At 36.1% G+C, this 16,065-nt stretch overlaps 1 protein-coding gene across 1 annotated transcript; it reads left to right on the forward strand.

Annotated features, from left to right (window-relative positions):
• Positions 1-10,533: 10,533 nt before the first annotated feature.
• LOC115984501 lies at positions 10,534-11,235 on the forward strand. Its single transcript, XM_031107521.1, has 2 exons — positions 10,534-11,028; positions 11,140-11,235. The coding sequence occupies exons 1-2, from the start codon at positions 10,534-10,536 to the stop codon at positions 11,233-11,235; spliced, it is 591 nt and encodes a 196-aa protein (XP_030963381.1).
• Positions 11,236-16,065: the final 4,830 nt, after the last annotated feature.

Below are 16,065 nucleotides of genomic sequence, written 5' to 3' on the forward strand. Positions count from 1 at the left end.
GCAATCCAAAAAATTGAAAGATTAAGAAAAATATGGTAATTTGTGTTAGGTTCTAAGTAATTAGGAACTAATGTATTAGAACTCTAATTTGTATTGTTGGCAAACCATGATCAAAACATGTGTTTAGTCTTGTTTTAGACTTGCTCAAAGTATGTCATTTATGTAAAGTTGGAATCGAGTTAACTGCAGAATTGAGTTTGCAATTCTGACTGGCTCGATCAATCGAGAATTAGACTCGATTGATCGAAAGTCAAGCAGAATGTTTTTTCTGCAGAATTTCCAACTTAGCCCTAAGCCCATATAACATGTAGTGTTTTATGTTTTGCCCTAGGTATAAAAGGCAAACCCTAGCCACGTTTTTGAGGTTGCTCTATTTGCTGTGTGTGTGAATCTCTTGTGAAATCTGAGAGGCGGTTGCCTTCACACGTGCTTAGTATTATCAAGAAGGAGATTTCATTGAGAGCTTGATAATCATTCAGTTGCTGCACTAAGAGCTAAAAGATATACAAGCAGGAGTGCTTGTACTTGCTGGAGAATCCAAGAAAGAAGGAGTCTGTGGTCTCGGAGCTTGCATGTGGTCGTGTCAGTAAGTTTTCTACATGAGTTAGTAATAAGATGTTAGTGGTCTAAGTCGCTATTGTATAAACTTCGATTCTTTCATAGTGGATTCAGTTTTACCTTGAGGATAACTAGGTTAAATCCTTCCCAAGTTTTTTACCGGTTTGGTTTTCTTGGGTCATCATATCTTTGTGTTCTTTATTTTCCGCACTTTTCATTGATATGATATATTTGTGTTAACCTAGATTTGATAATTTGACTAAGTAATCACTTGGCTAATTAACTAGGTTAATCTGGTTGTGTTTTAAGGGGTCTAAAAACGTACAATTTGTTATCAACTAAATATAGTAACACTTTTAGTTTAATTAGGAATTATTAAATTGATTTTAAATGGAGAATTCAAGTCCAAGTGGAGAACCAAGTAAAATCCCTCCCTGAAATTATGACCTTAAAGACTAAATTTCAACCTTTGTTTTCAATGAACAACATGGTACTAATCAAAATAAGGAGGAAATGCAGATATAACTTAGTTATTTACAAAATAGCAGTAAGCAATTTAACCTAGGTTTTGTGAATTACAGTTGTCAACATCGCTATTACCATCATTTGTAGATACAACATCAAATTTCTGTAATGTAGGAATAGGTGCCAGATTTAATCCTAAATACATTAACATCTAACATTCATTAGCCAAGAAAAAATTGACAACTTGGAGAGAACAATGAAAATTTTGGATTTTGACTTCTATCAAGGACTGGGATAAAACAGAGATTTGTATAACAAGTTTTCTTACTGTTGAAACAGGTCCCTTCCAACTCTAGGATGTAAGTGCAATCCTCACTTGTTTCCTTTTGCATCATTGTGGTGACACTAATGAATTTTCCAGTATTCACAAAAGTAGTGAGGGCATAAATCCCTCCAATCAATGATATTGTCAAATTGGGGCAATCCTCAATATCAATGGCCAATCCACCTCTTCCATGCATTGAATTGCTTCCTCCTTCAATCGCCTTAAAGCTACACACCCACCTAATAAATAAAAATTAAATCAGCCCCAAAAAAATCTCCACAGCCAAAAAAGGAAGCATACAAAAAGGAATTGGATGTTTAAAAGCATTGATCTTTCTCATTCGGTGAGCTGAGACAAGGTCTCACCTTCAACTCGTAAGTTGATTTCAGAAAATTGTTTGCGTATAAAAATAGAATGAAGCTTCCAGTCACATTTGCTAAATTCCCAAACTAAATGATACAAGGACTTCTACATGAAACGTGAACATGATTAGAAAATTTTCACCAAAAACACAGAGAAAAGAACCAATAAGTATCAAGACTTTGTTTTACTATAGAATAAAATGGAGCTATTTATTTTGCGGCGGGTGAGTGTGATGCCCGGGGTTCAATAGTTTTGTCATTTGATTTGTTAGATGAGGTTTTTCGCTTGATATCCTTGCCAAAAGGTAATTTCAGATTCAAGGTTGATATTGATATCTTGGTATTCAAGGGATTTCTTTCTCTAACATGTTATGAGTATATGGGCGAGCGTTGTATGGGCGTCAAGTGTTGTTTTGTTTTTGTGATGAAAGAGTACGACATTGTTGATTTTTGGACTAAACTGTGCACTATTGACCTCAATAGGCAATTGTGAAAAGTGTTAGGTTTCCGGAAGAATGGTCATTTATTAGTGCAGAAAGAACTATTACTTGGTTGGGAGCTCTGTTCATATGACCCTGAGAGCCAACAAGTGAAGACTTTGGGGTTTTTTAGAAGTCCAAATTATTCTTTTGCTAATAATTATGTGGAGAATCTTTTCTTACTTGACAAACCTAATGATGCAATTTCCAAGAGGAAAGTGAGCAAGCCAAATGATGCAGTTTCCAAGAGGAAAGTGAGCAAGAAGAGAAAGTGCATGTAAATAGGCTCGATTCAAGTATTCAACTAAAAATTTCAGTATTTACATTCCTAAATTCTATTTTATTCTTGGTATATAACCATTCCTTCTCTTCTGTTTGATAACTAATCTATTGATCCAAGAGAACCAATCAGACCTAAGTTTGAGAAATACATTAAAGGGACTAGGTGATAAAAGCAATAATTTGTTTATTATATTTCCAAAAAAAGAAAAAAAAAATTGAAACCTAATCTACTCAGATTTATTTAATTAGAACATGCACTCCTATACCAAGTGAAAATACAATAAAACAAGCATTGATATTAGTACATAAATGGAATGCATCAAGTCACACAACATGAGTAACCAATTTTTATGTCAACTAGTCGTAGACCCGCGCAATGCGCAGGAAAAATTTTTATTTACTATAGTGAAAAATACTATTTCTATTTTAAGAACTCAAATGGTAAAGCTAAAAGCTGTTCATTCTTAACTAATAGTTAAAAAGAAATTTTTTCTCAATAAGCAAACATTAGACAACTACCTCTCTCAAATAACAATAGCATTTAGTTTATTATGAGAGCACAAAAATTTCTGGACAGGGAGCTAGACTACACAAGATATACCAACTAACCACCCACATTGCTGTGATCCAAATAATACACCAAACTATTCAATGGATGAGAGCGATGAGCAGTGTCTACAAAGGTCATGGTTGTAGTCAATGTGAGCTAATGACTCTTGCAGTCATGCTTACAAAGAATTCCTCATTAATTGAAGGTAAACGATATTGAAACTTTACCCTGTGCAAGTAAAGCATAAAATATGTTCAGCAATTGCAACCCTAGTTTAAGAAAATTAAGGCCAAAATATCTTAGAATCCCAAATAACCTCATAACTACGACACTAATACAGAGTGTTGAAACCCAAGCAGGTTCTTCTATAAAGTAATTATATCTCCGCAATAACTAACCCCTATATATGCTTTGATTTCAAGCTCTCAGTAGAGTTTTTCACAAAAGATATACCAACCCAATGTGACACATTTCTTTGAAGATTGGAACTTCTTTGGGTGGGGTTCATTAGGGAAATGAAAAGGTAATTTCAAAGAAATAAACAGTAGATTGATACCTCAATGCATAAGAAACTTTTTAGAAATTGTGTTTTTCTTAAAATATGCATGTTAGCATAGAATGAAGAAGACCAAACTCAGATAAATCACATATAAGACAATGAGAATCATTATTGGAAATTTAGAATATCAATCATTTGGAACTTTGTCGAATCCAGTCAGTCATCATTTCTTACTAATAAAATAATATAGATTTTTTGTAAAAATATATATGATTTATGACTATTAAAAGGGACAATCAAACAGGGGGCCAACTTTAAAATCAGAGGTGATGACAATCTGTGCTACAAAAACCAACGTTTTTAAGTAAAAACCAACCTAAGAAATCGGGGAGTAGATATAGTGGAGAGAGCAACTTTACCACCAAATCTTAGATGTGTGTTTGGTTCATTAAAGCTACATCAAAAGGGAATCTCCTTCACCTACCAAATCATTTTGGGAACCTCGGGCCTCATAAATGGTGTGGGGTAAAATACACCAAGAGAGGAAACTACAATGATGCAAATTTGATTTGGAAAAAAAAAAAATGCATATGTTGTTAATAGTCCAATTTTGTAAGGGATTAAAAAGACAAACCTTCAAATGTGCATTATGTCATTTTCTCTCCCAACGCCAAATATTCCCATCATTCATGGTCCTAAACCTGGATTTGAAATTCCTTTAAAGACATTTCAAAAAACATTTGGTCCATAAAAAGGTGTGCAAGGTTACTCATGAATCTTGATTGCTAACCCTAAAGTGAACCACCAATGTTGTAGATGATTTACAAAAAAATGCAACTTAATTTGACATGTAGATCATTACTAAAATATTGATACCCTCTAAGGTATATTTACATTTACATTTAAATTTATTTTATATTCACATATGCTCATTATGCATATTTCATTATATAAAGAAAATACAAAACCATTTTTAACATTTAATGAGGAAAACCCCAAATTGAATTTATAGTTATTATTTTTTTGCATTGGAGCATAAAACTGCTAGATTTAATTTAATGAAAATATAAATACCTTTTATTAAGCATTGTGGCTGCAAAACATAGATAAAAATTATGTGATATTTTGCACCAGTCATGTTTTTCAATAGAAAATATCTAATCTCTGAACATATTACAATCCCATCTAACGTTATCTCAAAATCTGAATGTCAATCCAATGGTATTGCAACATTTAAAAAAAAAAAAAAAAAAATACCAACACCCAAAATCATACAGTCCCAACAAAGAAATTTCAAATTTTACAGTTAATTCAAACTCCTGATTTGTTTTGCATCTAGTAATGGCGAAGTACTTGTTCATCAAATTGTATTGTATTGTATTGTATTGTTAGTTGAACCTATGCCCATTTGTCACCAAGCCACATCATGGGGTTCATCTAAATATCAAGTCTAGCTACCATTGGTTTTGAAATATCAATGGATATTAAATTTATAAGTTTAGTTGCATAATCCAATTTGGGTGGTGGGACAACAGAGAATATATACTTTCGCAAGAAGATGCTTAAGAATTAGGAAACAATCTAACAACCCATCTTAAAATAAAACCGTAGCATATAATCATACTAAATCTGTTGAGTTTTGAATATATAATAAATAAACAATCGAAACACTCAGCTATTTTATCAAACAATTGGCGTGCATCTAACAAAAGCAAAATTTAAAAGATATAGGAAGATGTAAAGAGAGAGAAGTGGGCAGTTTTCTAAAGAAGGACTCAAGGGTAGGGGAGAAAATAAAAGAAATTAAAGAATATATATTTTTACAAAAAAGAAACCATCAAGCAAAATAATAGAGCAAGAAATTGGGATGTAGGGATACCTAGGCATGTAACGTAATAGAAAGTAACCTAGCAGTAACAAATTCAACACCCTAACAAAAATGAAACCATCCACACCACAGATGAAATATGCAAAAACAAACGTAAAAAGGAAAAAAGAAACCATCAAACAAAATAATAGAGCAAGAAATTGGGATGTAGGGATACCTCAACTGAATAACCCAGCTTACATTAGTATTTATATAGATGTGAGGAGAGGAAGGAAGACAGAGAGGCTGCCGTTAGAATCCAAAACAGAAGCTGAAACCGTAAACAGGAAGATGAAACCGTGTGAATCAAAAGGTGGGGAAGGGGAAGAAACTAAACCTGAAACGATGAATAAGTTGTAACCGTGAAAACTTAAAGCATAAGTTGTATAAGTTGTAACAGAAGGCAAGGGAATAGTATAAGTTGTAACCGTGAAAAGCAATCAAGTTTGACAAAGGGAGTTAGTTGAAAAGGCTTTGGGTGTGGGCTTGGGCTTTACAGTGGATTTAAATGTATAAGAAGTGGACTTTAAAGTAGAGATAGGGCTGGATATAATTTTAGTTCTATTAGTATTTTATTAATTGGTAAAAAATATTTTAAAATTGAATTAAAAATTCAGAAAATAGGATGAGAATGATATGGCGGCTGACGTGGCTTAATGTGAGCATAGCAACATTAAATCCTACGCTTTAGCTTTTAGTAATATATAGATATAGATAGATTATAGAAAATATGTGTGTTTGATTTTTTTTTTTTTTTTTTTTTTTGTACTAAACTCTTCAAGCACTTGATTATTTTTTTGGGTGTGTGTAGTTGTTCTTCCTACGCACACAAGTAATTACAAGGAATAATCGCTTTGAAATGGCCCCAATATACTAGTTAAGAGATTTAACTTTTAAACCCAATACCTCATGGACCTCACAAGACCTTAGAAACACTAGATAAATCCCTTTGGGTTTGATTGAATCTTATTTAGTATACAAAAGACATGAAGATTGAATCTCATTTATAACAGAAATTGATAGCTTCCAATTAGTCTCTAAAAGAGCCAAAAGTATATATTTTTTAAATCTGGAGGCCCCTCAATTGAAAAATGCCCTAAATTTTGGGAATAAATATTTTTCACATAAAACATGAAAAATATAGGTGAATTGTACTCTCTAGTCTCTCCCCTACTCTAAGAAAGACCAACAAAATTATGAGTCAATAAAAATTCTACCCAATTGCAACCACAATTGTTTCAAAGAAGAAGAAGAAGAAGATGTGAATGTATCATATATATATATATATATATATATTAGCATATAAATTGGGAAATCAATAAAATCCAACCCCATTTTTTTTTTAATTCCTTGAAACTTCAATTTTTTAAACTAGTTTTCCATATTGTTAACATAAACCACCTAATCTCTCACAGAACCACACATCAAACAATCTCTCACTCAGTATCATTTTCATAACTGAAATTTTAAATTTTATGTTTTCTTTCACTGTGCATTGCATTAGCCAGGATTAAAAACTACACAATGACATGTTGTTTACTGTAAAAGAAGCTAAACATAATTTAAAATTAGGTAATAAACTAGCAAAGTAGGAAAGAATAAAGTTGTATACGTTTGAGTAATAATGTGTGTGAGAGGGATAAGATTTGAATTTAGTCTTCATTTTATGATTATTTTTTTTATCAATATTATTAGATCAAGAAACCAAATTTATTTATTTATTTATTTTTCTGTGTTGGTAGGATTTAATCTTCGAGTCTCATATTCGACAACAAATTTTTTGAACAATTGATCTAACTTGAATCCATACGAATTAAGTACTAATTATTGCAATAGAAGTTGGTTTATAAACAAATGTGGGGTATGGAAATTATCAAACAATCCAATAGAGCTTCTCGAAATTTAGAATGGTTGAGCCATACGTGCTCTATTCATGCTACCTTGGGATGGAATATTAATGTTCTACAAGTTCTCAACTACCATTATGGAAGTGATTTTTTTTTTTTTTTTTTTGCTTTTTATAATTTGATAATTTGGGGTACAAAAATTTATATCCTAAATGTCTCGCTTAGATATCAAATGAACTATAAGACTTTTAACATTTTTTTTTTTTTTTGGTTATTCTTTCTATGATGGAGATAGCCACACATAATAACAAATCAAGCCATATTATTTTAATTTGGAGATTAGAACAGGTTTCATTCTATTGTCATAAGATAATAATTCAAAACTTTTGTATGGTTTCTGTAAAGTTGTAATTTACAACTATTTTGTGTTGACTTTAGTTTCATGCCAAATTTGATTGTAATTTCTTCAATCATATTTCCCTATATTTATGTGGGTTTTTAATTGTAAGGGATGAGTGTGAAAGAGTGTGAAGACTTAATCTTAAAAGGATGAACAAGTGGATTTCGCGAGTGTCTCGCAAGAAGCTTACCCATGAAATAGCCACATGTAGAGCACATAACTGGAAGGCAAAGAGTCATGCCAGTCTGGAGGATTTTGCAAATGTCTTGCGGGTAAGGCCTTCCTGCGAAATACTCGCAAAACATTCTGTTTGGCAAAATGTCATGTTTTGTTTTACCAAGTCTTTACCTACACTATATATACTGTACACTTTTAGACCCCTTAAAAAAACAAATTGTTTAACCTAGTTATTTAGCAAGTGATTACTTAGGTAAATTATTCAGTTCTAGGTTAACACATTCAAATCATATTATGTAAATAATGCGGAAATATAAATAACACACGATATAATAACCCAAGAAAACCAAACCGGTAAAAAACCTGGGGAGGATTTAACCTAGCTATCCTCAAGGTAAAAACAAATCCACTATGAAAGAATTGAAGTTTGTACAATAAGATTTAGACCATTAACATCCTATTGCTACGTCGAGTAGAAAACTTGCTACTATGACCACGTGACAGTTCCGAGTCCACAGACTACTTCTTTTCTTGATTTGTAGCAACCACAAGTTCTCCTACTTGTGACTTTGAGACTCCACTCAAAGGTTTTAGATCTTCTTTAAGTTCTTTAAGCAGCAACTGAAAAGATCACCAAGCTCTTGACATAAATCTTGATCTTGATAACCCTAAGTGTGTGTATGAAGGTAAACACCTCTAGATCTCACAAAAGATTCAACACACAACCATCAATGACTTCTAAAACATAGCTAGGGTTTTTCCTTTTATACTTGAAGTAAAACACTTAACCCTATACGTCAAACAGGCTTAAGCTGAATTGGAATTTCTGCAAAAAAAAAATAATAATAATAAAAAATAAAATAAAATTGCACATGGTTCGATCGATCGAGCCTTGCAAAATTAGTCCAATAATTTTTGCAATTACTCGATTCCAATTTTACAAATAAACACACTTTGAGCAAGCCTAAACCTAGATTCTATGTTTTGATCATGGTTTGCCAACACATTACAAAATGAAGTTCTAATACATTATTTCCTAAAGTCTTAAAACCTAACATATACCCTCATTACCCACATATTGTAAGGAGTTCTTTTCAGAGAGAAAACTCTAGAAAATACACTTGAGAGTTAGAGATTGTTATACCCACAATCTTCTATACATTTCCTTGTGGTTTTCCTCTACTCCTACCTCTCCATCTCTAAATCCTTGAGAGGTTGATAGCCTAAACACTTACCACGCCTAAACACTTACCTAATCTGAGTGTAAAGTGAGGTTTTGGTGCTGCTGGGAAGTATTGGAAGGAGCCATATATTGGCAGATGCAATCGGGCTGAATTGTGGGATCCGAGAAAGCTAAAGAAGATAAGGTTCCGGGAAGCTAGTTGGTAGCAGGAGCTTGGAGGGCTCAAGTAAATTGGGTAGACTAGGCTTGGAGGGTCTTTTGTTATTCTTGTACTCCAACTTTATTCTCTAATGGATTGATTACCGCTTGGAGGGCGCGGAGAGGTTTTTCGCCAAGTTCTTCGATTTCCTCTTCAATAACACGTCTCGGTGTTATCTTGTGTTTGCATCTTTTTTCCCTACTCTTTAAGCTTTTTTATTGTTCATATTGGATAAATATGGCTTAGACTAGTGTTATCGGCTGTTTGCTCATTTACTCTTATTCCGCACTTAGTTTAAGTTAGAGTAAAAGCAACTCAGCTGTAATTTTTTATTGGGGGTTTAAACAAGCTCTTGTGTTTTCACACAAATCCGAGCTTTCAATTTCTGTTTCTTGTATGGATAAGGCCTGTGGTTGTTTGCATCTTTTTTCCCTACTCTTTAAGCTTTTTTATTGTTCATATTGGATGAATATGGCTTAGACTAGTGTTATCAGTTGTTTGCTCATTTACTCTTATTCCGCAATTAGTTTAAGTTAGAGTAAAAGCAATTCAGTTGTAATTTTTTATTGGGGGTTTAAACAAGCTCTTGTGTTTTCACACAAATCCAAGCTTTCAGTTTTTGTTTCTTGCATGGATAAGGCCTGTGGTTGTTTGCATCTTTTTTCCCTACTCTTTAAGCTTTTTTATTGTTCATATTGGATGAATATGGCTTAGAGTAGTGTTATCAGTCATTTGCTCATTTACTCTTATTCCGCACTTAGTTTAAGTTAGAGTAAAAGCAATTCAGCTGTAATTTTTTATTGGAGGTTTAAACAAGCTCTTGTGTTTTCACACAAATCCGAGCTTTCAGTTTCTGTTTCTTGTATGTATAAGGCCTGTGGTTTACAATATTGGCAGCAACTCTCTTAATTTATAAAATCTTGCTTTGATTTTGTAAGAAATTGTCTTCATGCTATTCCATTGTTCTTGTTGATCGTTATTCACCACCTGTTATTGTCAAGCTAAATGAAAGAAAAGTGGACGGTTTTTGTAAAGTCAGGACTAGTTAATTGTGGGGACTCAAATATCTGTAAAAGAGGTAGCAACAAATCAGTGGCTAATGAAGCTATATGTAGAATCTTCAATAGGAAAGCACCCTAAAGTATTTCTAGTATTGGTTTCTTGACGAAGTGTTTCTCATAATTGTAAATGCATTGGTTTATAAAGTAGAGTTTTACGTAACTGTTTTTATATAAAGTTGAGTTGTGGACGCCACCCTAGCCACCAGGAGAAAACCGTGCCTACTCCCTGTGAGTGAGGCGATTAGGAAGCTATCAGACTCTTCGGTGAGAGAGGCAGGGATGAAGTCTCTCTCGAGTCTATGGGAAAAACTCTCTTTGTCAGAATCTGAGGGGAGGCGTTTTGTTGTGGAGGAGAACGATGAAGTCAGAGAGTTCTTCTTGGCTGCAAGGTTCTACACAGGTTGGATGCTAAATATGGAGGTGATTGCAAAAACTTTGAAGGGTATATGGAGAACCAGAAGGGGTTTTGAAGTTAGAGACATGGGTGAACACAGGGTATTGTTTATTTTCCGGGAGGAAGGGGATGTGGAGCAAATCATGAAAGGGGAGCCATGGACTTTCGACAAACACCTTGTGGCATTGAAAAGGATTGAGAAACATACGAATTTAAGCCAGATTCAGTTTGAGACTACTTATATGTGGGTACAACTGCATAACTTACCTATAGGGATATCTTTTAGTGCTGCAAAGATTATTGTTTCGGAAGTAGGCAAGGTGTTTGAGAATAATTTGGAAGAAAAGGAGTATGAAGGCAGCAACTTTGTTCGTGTAAGGGTAGGTTTTGATATCCCTAAACCTTTGTGTCGAGGAAGGAAATTAGTTTTAAGAAATGGACAAGAGAGTTGGGTGTGTTTCAAGTATGAGAGAATGCCTAACATATGCTAGTGGCGTGGCAAGCTTACACATATGGATAGGGACTGTCCAATCTGGTTGAAGGGCAAGCAAGCTTTGAAGAAAACTGAACAACAATTTGGGTCCTAGATGAGTGCTATGACACCGAATCTAGCAAGGATATCAGTGGTTAGGGTGGCTGGTTTTGATAAGAATGAAAGTGAAACAGAGGATAATGTACAGGTTGATGAAGTGGCGAATCAGGACAGTGTTGACAACCATGATACTAGGACTTTTTCCCATGACACAGTCAATCCGATTCTAGTGGAACAAGTGATACCAAGGGTTGATATTGAGTTGGAGGTGACTGGGATTAAAAGTGTGCAAGTAGTGGAGGATAAGTGTGATAACACTTTGCGAACTGACTCAGCTCATGCTACAGTGCCCACGGGGGGTGCTGGCTTCAGTGATATGGAACCTCTGAAGCTGGATTTCCATAACCAACTTCAGGAAATTGACAGGGAGATTGCGAGATATGATTCCAATGAGGGAGGATCAAAGGAAGGTTACAAACTAGTGTGGGTGGGCATCCACCTCAGATTGGTACAATCGAGGGGCGGGGTATTTCAATGACAGAGTAGCACGGTACTCCGATAGAAGGGAAAGGAAAGATCAAAAGTGGATACACACGGTCTACTATAAGAAACCAAACTAAAGGGAAGGGTGTGACTATTTCTTGTAGTCCTAAGGAGGGCAAGAGGGTTACTTCTTTAAAAAGGCCTTTTCAAGATGTTGATGGGGAGGGTGAGGAGTCAGATGTTAACAAGAAGCAAAAAGGGTGGGTCTTGATGATTTAACGGTGGAGGCTGTGTCCCAACCCCGCCGACAGCCATGAATCTATTAGCTTGGAACTGCCGGGGGCTTGGAAACTGCCGTGCAGTGGATGAGCTTGGGGAAATTATCCAAGTAAAAGATCCCGGGATTGTGTTTTTGTCTGAAACATGGTCCACCAAAGAACATATGGAGTACATTAAATTGAAGTTGAATTTTGATGGTTTGTTTACTGTGACTAATGAAGCTAAAGGTGGTGGGTTGGCTTTGATGTGGAAAAATAATAGCAATGTTTGGGTGGATAGCTTCTCTTCTTATCATATAGATGCAATTATTAAGGGGGGTACGGAGGATGCATGAAGATTAACGGGTTTTTATGGAGAACCTGAGACGAGTTTTCGAAACGAAGGATGAAATATGCTTCGTATGTTGGGGTCAAAGCCAAAACTACCATGGTGTTGTTTTGGATATTTTAATGAGTTATTACAAGTGGAAGATAAATAGGGTAGTGCACCATGTGCTCATCATCTCATGCAGGCCTTTAGGGATGTTCTTGATCTCTGTGGGTTTGTAGACTTAGGTTACTTTGGCCCGGATTTTACCTAGCATGGGCGATGTAGGGGTGAGTTAATCTAGGAAAGGCTGGATCGAGGGGTAGCCAACTATGAGTGGCTAGCTCAGTTCCCTATAGGAAGGATTAGGCACTTGAATTGTTTCACTTTAGATCATCGCCCAATTCTTTTATCTTTGAACCCGAATGGTGAGCATCAAAGGTGGAGACGAAAGCCTTTCCGTTTCGAAGCTATGTGGTTAACTAATTCGGATTGCAATGGTATTATCTCTAGAGCTTGGAAGGTTGACCAAGAGGGTACTCCAATGCATGTGGTTTCAAAAAAGCTAAAAAAAATGCAAGAAGATGCTTACGGCGTGGAACCGTGACCACTTTTGTAGTGTGCTGAAAAAAATAAAAACCTTAAAGGATCGGCTTTGGAGGGCTGAAGCAAATTCAATTAGGTTCGGGGAGGTCGATGTGGTGAATCGTTTGAAGAAGGAGCTTAATGAATTATGTGCACAAGAGGAGAGAATGTGGCACCAGTGGTCTCGAGTTCAGTGGTTACAAAGTGGTGATCAAAATACTAAATTTTGTCATGGTGTCTCCACCCAACAGAAGCGAAGGAACATTATAAAGGGGTTGTGTGATGAGAATGGAACTTGGCAGGAAAATGAGGAGGTAATTTTAGGGTTGCTAATTGAGTATTATGCTAATTTGTTTATGACTTCCAATCCTCGCAATCTTGAAAGGATTTTGGAAGGGGTTCAACCAGTGGTGACTGAAGATATGAGGGCTGCCTTGGCTAGACCTTTTATTATGGAAGAGGTGGAATGTGCTATTAAGGATATGGCTTCTTTAAAGGCCCCGGGACCAGATGGGATGCCTCCCTTATTCTATCAAACTTATTGGACTGATATAGGTATGGATGTCTCTCAGGCTGTTCTTTCATGTTTAAATTCTAGATCCATCCTGAAAGCTATTAACCATACTTTTATTACTTTAATTCCTAAAGTCCAAAATCCAGAAAGGGTGTTTGATTTTAGGCTCATTAGCTTGTGTAATGTGATTTATAAGATTGTAAGTAAGGTTATTGCTAACCGCCTTAAACCTTTACTAGATTCTATTGTTTCTGAAACTCAGAGCGCCTTTGTTGCAAATAGGCTTATCACGGATAATATTTTAATTGCTTTTGAATCTTTACATCATATGAAGAATAATTGCTCAGGTAAGCAGGGTTACATGGCTTTTAAGTTGGATATGAGCAAAGCGTATGATTGGGTGGAGTGGGCTTTTCTGGAACAGATCCTTCTGAAATTGGGTTTCCATGAGGATTGGGTGGCTTTGTTAATGGATCGTATTACATCAATGTCTTATTCTATTCTGGTTAACGGAGAGCCAAAGGGTCTGTTTAGGCCTTCAAGGGGTTTGCGGCAAGGAGATCCATCCACGATGCTCTTTTGCTTGGAGGAGTGTTTTACAGGAGTGTTTTACAGGCGAGGGATGTTATCTATAAAGGTGCGGTGTGGAGAGTGGGGAATGGAGAATCCATCAAAATTTGGGAACATCAATGGTTGCCGGAGCATTCAAACAGTAAGGTTGTCTCCCCAAGAAATGATTCTGATGTTATTTTTGTGAAGGATCTGTTCTTGACAGGTAGAAGGGTGTGGGATCCGGGCTTAGTGAAAAGGCTTTTTCTAGCATGGGAGGCTGACTTGATTTGCAGAATTCCAGTGGGTGAGGAGCCTGCCGCGAATTTGTTGATTTGGCCTCTTACTCCTACTGGGGATTATAGTGTGCGAAGCGCTTACCGTTTGTTGGAGTCCAATGCATGGAGGGTAAATCCAGGTTCATCTTCATTGGATAGACAGAGCAAGTTTTGGAAGGGGATATGAAAGACTAAATCTCCAAACCGGATTAGGCACTTCATTTGGAGGGCTACCCATGACTCTTTACCTACCAAGCAAAACCTTCGACATCGTCATGTACCTATGGAAGATTTCTGTCCTACTTGCGATGAGCATTCGGAATCTCTAATCCATTGCTTGTGGCTGTGTGGAGATCAAACATTAATTTTGTTCGACTATTCAGGAGATAGTATAGGAGTTTTTTTGAACTTTTAGAGGAAGTCTTGGTTACTGCTTCAGATTTCCAAGTATGTTCTCGACCATTTCCTGGTGTTTGTGGCATAGGCGAAACAGATTAAGGGAGAATCAAACCACTTGGCCGTTGCGAGAAGTGGGTGAGAGGGTAGTCATGCTAGTTCAGGAATATTTGGAACTTTGCAGCCTAGGTGTTGTGCAAAGAGGCCCTGCCGCTCACGTGCGATGGTCTCGTCCTCCTGATGGTGTGTTTAAAGTGAATTTTGATGCTGCCTTGTTTGAGAATGTTGGCTGTGCGGGCATCGAAGTGGCGATTCGAGATTCAGAAGGTGAGATCATTGGAGCTTTATCTTAGCGGATTCCTCTCCCTTTCTCAGTGGATATGGCAGAAGCCATGGCAACACGACGAGCTATTCTTTTTGTGCAAGAGCTGAGTCTCTCTAAGGTGTTGCTGGAGGGTGATTGTCTTAGGGTGGTTTCGGCTTTGAACTCTAGGGCCTGTTGTAACACGTTGTATGGGAATGTGGTTGAGGAGACACGTCATCAAGCTTGCAAATTTCTTTTTTGTAGGTTTTCTCATGTGCGACAGGGTGGGAACAAGTTTGCCCACGCCCTCACTAGAAGAGCAATTTCATCTGCTAATTTATAGCCCGTTTGGTTCCACTTTTTGAGCCCAAAAAGGGCGTTTTCAAAAAAGCTTAACCAACTTGCGCGTTTGGTAAGCTCAAAACGCAGCTTTTTTATAAAAGTTGCGTTTTGAACTTTTATAAAAACTGAAGAGAAAACGCGGAAGATTTATGGACCCTCAGGGGTCCATAAATCAAAACGCGCATAGCACGTTTTGTATTATTACCGTTGCAATATTAAAAATACCGAAATACCCATCACTTAGTTCTTCCTCTTCGTCTTCCTCTGCTTCTTCACCGGTCTATCCCCACACTCAACAAAACCCATTTCAACCTTTCATATTCCGAACACAGAATCAACAAAACCAAACCAAAAATAACTCAAAATCAACACAAAAACAACTTAAAATTAACTCAAATCCCATTGGAAAACCCATCCCAAACCCAACTCAAAATCAACCCAAAATCCATAGAAAAAAAAAAACCCAAAATCCCAAAATCCTTATGTTTCAATCATCATCATCATCATCATCATCATCTTCTTCTCTGGAGTGTGAAAAAAAAAAAGAATAAAGAAGGAAAGACAAAATAAGGAAATAAAGAAAAAGGACGAAAAAAGAGATGCAGAGATGCAGAGACTTCATCATCATCATCATCATCATCATCATCATCATCATCTTCATCTTCTTCATCATCATCATTAGCTTCGAAGTGTCAAAAAAAAAAAAGAGATGCAGAGAACGTTGAGCCGGCTTGAGGAATGAGAGAGGGGTTTGAACAAAGTGGAACATTCTGGAGTGGTGTGGAGTGTAAAGTGGAAAGGAAAAGTAAGGAAATAAATAAATAAAAAAAGGTAGGGGCACGTGTGTGG

Source organism: Quercus lobata, chromosome 4, assembly GCF_001633185.2.
Source record: "Quercus lobata isolate SW786 chromosome 4, ValleyOak3.0 Primary Assembly, whole genome shotgun sequence".
Classification (NCBI taxonomy): Eukaryota; Viridiplantae; Streptophyta; class Magnoliopsida; order Fagales; family Fagaceae; genus Quercus; species Quercus lobata.

Bases quoted from the DNA above. Each gene is read 5' to 3' on its own strand.
- LOC115984501 (XM_031107521.1), top strand. From the start codon at position 10,534: ATGAAGTCTCTCTCGAGTCTATGGGAAAAACTCTCTTTGTCAGAATCT. The intron at 11,029-11,139 runs GTAGGTTTTGAT...AACATATGCTAG, and splicing joins GCAACTTTGTTCGTGTAAGG to TGGCGTGGCAAGCTTACACA.